The sequence below is a fragment of the Orycteropus afer genome, unplaced genomic scaffold (assembly GCF_000298275.1).
Source record: "Orycteropus afer afer isolate SDZICR_OR568_19922 unplaced genomic scaffold, OryAfe1.0 scaffold00065, whole genome shotgun sequence".
In the NCBI taxonomy this organism is placed as follows: domain Eukaryota; kingdom Metazoa; phylum Chordata; class Mammalia; order Tubulidentata; family Orycteropodidae; genus Orycteropus; species Orycteropus afer.
Window position 1 is genome coordinate 9,015,704 of NW_006921652.1, and position 5,782 is coordinate 9,021,485.

At 50.3% G+C, this 5,782-nt stretch overlaps 1 protein-coding gene across 1 annotated transcript; it reads left to right on the forward strand.

Annotated features, from left to right (window-relative positions):
* Positions 1-2,020: 2,020 nt before the first annotated feature.
* PCBP1 (poly(rC) binding protein 1) lies at positions 2,021-3,091 on the forward strand. Its single transcript, XM_007940100.2, has one exon. It carries the CDS (start codon positions 2,021-2,023, stop codon positions 3,089-3,091), a length of 1,071 nt encoding a protein of 356 aa, XP_007938291.1.
* The last annotated feature ends 2,691 nt before the right edge of the window (positions 3,092-5,782 follow it).

Below are 5,782 nucleotides of genomic sequence, written 5' to 3' on the forward strand. Positions count from 1 at the left end.
CCTTCTAGATTAAAAGTGAACACCCACTGTTTGGTAAACTGAGATCCACTGACCAGCATCCTGTGAAAAAGATCACAGGCACCCTTTCATGGAGATGACATCTTTTGCTACTAAAAAGAGGCTTTAAAACCATTTCTTAATCTCACAGAAATCCATACTAGGAAATCTAGGGATGCAGTAATTTCCCGTCTCGTTCATTAAGGCAAAGGTTGCTGAATGCTTTGATACTAGGGGCCCAAATTCCTGCCTATTACCAGTTATTAAATTTTCAAATAGAGTATCGGTATTGTGCCTACATTTTGCAATTATTCCATTCCTTTTCAAATGAATGAGTAAAGTGTATAAAAATTCGCCCGCGGAGCTTCGGAGCTTCGGATCAGCCTGCAGGGTTTTATCCTAGAGGATTCTGATGACTCCGTGAGAGGGGAAGAAGGGGGGGGACACAACGACACATTCTAGAGTTTTCTGGTCTCTCGTTTGCGACGAATTCAAGCCACGTGTCGCCATTTTGTGCTCAAGAAACATGGCGGCCACCCCCGTGGGGAAGGAGACAGGGAGGGAGGGAGCGCTGCCACGTTAGCCGCTTCCCCTACGAAATCCTGAAACACGTTGCGCACAAGTTCTATTCCGGTTTGGCTTAGCCGAAGGGGCAGGGGCAGGAATCACAACTCCTACAGCCGCATCCCAAACATTTCCTCAGCCAGAGGAACGTGCGGTAGCGACAGTCGACAGGAACGACTTCCCAAGATGGCGGGGCTCTGTCGGAGGCCGCCCCCGGGGACAGCGGGGCGCGGTAGCTGCACCAAAAGGGAAAAAGGCCGAAAAGCAGCAGCGCGGGCGTAAAGCGCGCAGGAACAACCGCAGGAACTCCACAAAGCATTGGTCTTACCCCATAAATAAAGGAAGCTTCCACAGAGGGGCACCATTGTTCTAAATGTCTGACAAGCTGCGACAATTAAAACGATGCTAGGGCAGGAGGTGGGGTTATTACGAGTTTAACCGAAAGAAACTTGCAAGATGCAAACAAAGCATTATGTAAATGGACGCCATTCCTTTTATGCCCTGTTTTAACACTTCCCAGAAACAATCAACAGCAGTGACTCGGGCTTCAGCTGGGGGTGGGTTTCGGTATTTCGACTCTGCCTGCCGCCGCTGGGCCTACGCAGGGGTGGGGGCTGGTGCGGACAGCCCGGACGCCAGGGACGAAGGGGCCCCACGTGCCCGCCCGCGCGCGCCCGTCAGGCCTCGCCTCCCCTCCCCCCCGGAAGACAGCGGGTGCCCCTCCCATTTCCCACACACACACACACACACACACACACACACACCTCTGCGCACGCGCTCTGGCTACCTCACGCGCACGTTTTAAACCCGCGGCGTCCCAGCACCCGCCTGCAGTTACTGCTAGGGCTGCCCGTGTCACTCCTTGCACAAACCGTATTTGTGGGCCGCGAAAACACTATGTTTCTCCAATACACCACACTAACATTTTTAAATATCTGCCGGTGCCGTTAGATTTAATAAAATATATATTTATTTTAAAGCTCTGCCGGACTCACAGCGTCCACCCACTGTGTGCTTTATTTTCACCACTAGGGTGTTAAAAAGGGTGTTATTCTAGTACCATACGGGAAGTGGCGAGATCTTGTGACCTAAAAAAGACGGGTCCTCATTTTTTTTCAAGGGGTCCTGCGGCAGCAAGCACTTCCGGGGTCAGAGGGTACGCGGGGTTGAAAGCGGGCTTCCCGCCCCGCCCAGACCGCCGAGGCTGCCGCCGGAGTCGCTACCGCCGCGCCCTCGCCCACCCCCCCGCCCGCCGCTCCCGGCCCCGCTCGCCCCCTCCACCGCCGCCGCCCGCCCCTGTAACGCCGCTGCGGCCTCCCGCCCGCACCCGCTCGCTCCCGCGGCCCTCGCTCGCCTCGCGCCGGCAGTTTTGGGCCTACACCTCCCCTCCCCCCGCCAGCCTCCAAAGACTTGACCACGTAACGAGCCCAACTCCCCCGAACGCCGCCCGCCGCTCGCCATGGATGCCGGTGTGACTGAAAGTGGACTAAATGTGACTCTCACCATTCGGCTTCTTATGCACGGAAAGGAAGTAGGAAGCATCATTGGGAAGAAAGGGGAGTCGGTTAAGAGAATCCGCGAGGAGAGTGGCGCGCGGATCAACATTTCGGAGGGGAATTGTCCCGAGAGAATCATCACTCTGACCGGGCCCACCAATGCCATCTTTAAGGCCTTCGCTATGATCATCGATAAGCTGGAAGAAGATATCAACAGCTCCATGACCAACAGCACGGCGGCCAGCAGGCCCCCGGTCACCCTGAGGCTCGTGGTGCCGGCTACCCAGTGCGGCTCCCTGATTGGGAAAGGCGGGTGTAAGATCAAGGAGATTCGCGAGAGTACGGGGGCCCAGGTCCAGGTGGCGGGGGATATGCTGCCCAACTCCACCGAGCGGGCCATCACCATTGCTGGCGTGCCGCAGTCTGTCACCGAGTGTGTCAAGCAGATCTGCCTGGTCATGCTGGAGACGCTCTCCCAGTCTCCGCAAGGGAGAGTCATGACCATTCCGTACCAGCCCATGCCGGCCAGCTCGCCAGTCATATGTGCTGGCGGCCAAGATCGTTGCAGCGACGCTGCGGGCTACCCCCACGCCACCCATGACCTGGAGGGACCACCTCTAGACGCCTACTCGATTCAAGGACAACACACCATTTCTCCGCTCGATCTGGCCAAGCTGAACCAGGTGGCAAGACAACAGTCTCACTTTGCCATGATGCACGGCGGGACCGGATTCGCCGGAATTGACTCCAGCTCTCCAGAGGTGAAAGGCTATTGGGCAAGTTTGGATGCATCTACTCAAACCACCCATGAACTCACCATTCCAAATAACTTAATTGGCTGCATAATCGGGCGCCAGGGCGCCAACATTAATGAGATCCGCCAGATGTCGGGGGCCCAGATCAAAATTGCCAACCCAGTGGAAGGCTCTTCTGGTAGGCAGGTTACTATCACTGGTTCTGCTGCCAGTATTAGTCTGGCCCAGTATCTAATCAATGCCAGGCTTTCTTCTGAGAAGGGCATGGGGTGCAGCTAGAACAGTGTAGGTTCCCTCATAACTCGTTTCTGCTGTTTTTCCCATGATCCAACTGTGTAATTTCTGGTCAGTGATTCCAGGTTCTAAATAATTTGTAAGTGTTCAGTTTCTACACAACTTTATCATCCGCTAAGAATTTAAAAATCACATTTCTGTTCAGCTGTTAATGCTGGGATCCATATTTAGTTTTATAAGCTTTTCCCTGTTTTTAGTTTTGTTTGGGTTTTTTGGCTCATGCATTTTATTTCTGTTTGTCGATAAGAAATGTAAGAGTGGAATGTTAATAAATTTCAGTTTAGTTCTGTAATGTCAAGGATTTAAGAATTAAAAATGGATTGGTTAAAAATAATTGCTTCATATTTGAAAAAGCTGGGAACTGCTGTCTTAAAACTCTTTGTTGGTGCTTTTTTTCATCCCCTTTTCCTGTTCGGTTTGTGGGGAGGAGGGAGAAGGGTGGGCCCGTCCTTGGTATTTTCTCAAGCCTTTTCACCTTACTGGTAAGATTCCATACTCTTACCAACAAAGGAACATGGCAGGTTGGGCCTCCTGGGATGTTTGCAGAGACATAGGGGCTTTCCCTGCGGGTGACATTTTTCCAGCAGAGTTCAGAGAGAGACCTCTCTGCTTAGGTCGCTGGTAGAAAACCAGGTTTTCCCAGATGAAAGATGTATAACAATTGTGTAGGACCTCTCAATGGGAGTATGTGCCATCCAATCTAATGAGTTCCCGCGTCTTACCAGTTTAGACGCAAAAGACAGGGGTCTGGGAAAGGTGGGGGGAGGGAATGATCGGTGGTGGAGGAGGGAATGATCGGTGGTGGAGGAGGGAGGGAGTGGCAGAAGCTTGGGAGGGAAAGGCTGGAGCAGGAGTATGGGGGAAGGGGGGGTTTGAGGACTTGATAACAGCTGCAGGGTGGTGGTGGTGGGGGTAACAAGGTCTTGTGTGGGTGGTAGGGATGGTACCCATGGGGGTGGAAATACCAACATGTACCTGTGGCAAGCTGCCTGTGAGTATGTTATTACACCTGCCAAGTGGCACAGAAGAGGCCCAGCTTCCAATAACGCTGTATGCAGTATTTAGAGAAATCCCTATACCAGGAAATGATCCTGCCTAATGGGCCAATTCTCACAGGCAGGAATGTAGACTAAGGGCCTGAGAATGACCTGGGGTATTAAAAATGCAGCTTCCCACCCCAAAGCTATTTATTGCATGTTGAAGGAAGATTCTGCTGTGAAGGCCCTGCAACTTCCTGCCATCAGCCAACGGGACTCACTGGCCCTGACAAGAAAAATCTTCTACTGTTAGGCAAAGACAACAAAAGAAACGACAATACAAGACAATAGGCACTTAGGTGCCAAACTGTGGTTCAAACCCCAGGCACTAAGGGAGATCAACGGGAAAGAAATTCCTGTGGGAGGAGAGTATTTTCCACAAGAAATAGTTGTTGAGGCTTATTCTCTAGGGCATCTGCTCCTTCCTGAAGTGAGGCCTGCTTCCGAGAGCCCCTGGAGGTAAGATTGGGGTCAGCCATGCATTTTACGCCCACTCAAGTCTGGCAGGCAGGCAGGCAGGCAGTCCCTCATTAAAGCTCAAATTCTATGTTAGACCTGAATTATATTTTGGGTCCTGCCACTTGTGGTCCTGCGCAAATTAACCTCTCTAGAATTAATATGTTGAAACTACGTACATCCTGGGTTTGTGAAAATAAGAATATGTAAAGGAGAGCAGTGTTTAGAAGACAGTAAACTTTAATACACATCCCCTTACAAAAAGCCAAAAGGCCCATTTCTGGATATAAGAATTGCTCACAAGATTTGGGGCAGAGACCACAAGTATTAAAAGGGAGAAAACAAAGCAGTGTGTGTTAAGTTAGAGAGTTGGACTGAGGGGCCAGGGCAGATAGAGAAGGCCTTAGTGACAACCCAGAAGAGGGTACAGTGTCTTCTGAAAACAATGAGCACAAACTGATCAGGTTTGCACATCATAAGGCAGGAGTAGATAGTAAGGTTGGACCCTCAAACACAGGCAGTTTGTTAGAAGTCCATGAAGCTTGTTGGGTGAAGTGATCCAAATGCCCAATAAAAGATAGGCCTCAAACTTTCCTCCCTGCCCCACTTCCAGGGCAAAGCTGTCAGTAATTTGTAAAGTCATTAAGGCAGCAAGATACAGGATGAATTGCAACTTGGAAAGACTAAAGGCAGTTCTAAAGAACAGCTGTTAGAAAACTACCTCAAGTAAGCTGCATATTTTAACAAGTTTGGGAAGTGGAACCAGTAAGAATGCAAAGAGGGAAGGACATATGTAAGTGGTTGAACACTGGGCGTGGAAGCCAAAGCATTAGAGATATAATGATGGAGAGCAATGAATTCAGACATGGAATGAAGTATATGCAGGTAGAAATATCAAACAAGTAACTAGGAAATAGGAGACAGAAGCTAGAGGGAGACAGGTAAAGAAGAGAAAAGGGCGAGAAGTTGAGCTTTGGGGTATATTCTTGGAGTGAAGGGTCCTGGTGTTCTTGTTCACTCCTGGGTCTCTAGTGTCTATCACCATCTCTGACACATAGCAGGGGCTCAGTAATTATTTGTAGAATGAATATGCAAGAAACAGCCAATGAAGAACAGTCAAATTAGCAGGAGAAAAAGTAGGCTAGTGCCTTGAAAGGAGGAAAGTTTCAAGGCTGATCATTAA

Coding starts and splice junctions, on each gene's coding strand:
- PCBP1 (XM_007940100.2), top strand. CDS start 2,021: ATGGATGCCGGTGTGACTGAAAGTGGACTAAATGTGACTCTCACCATT.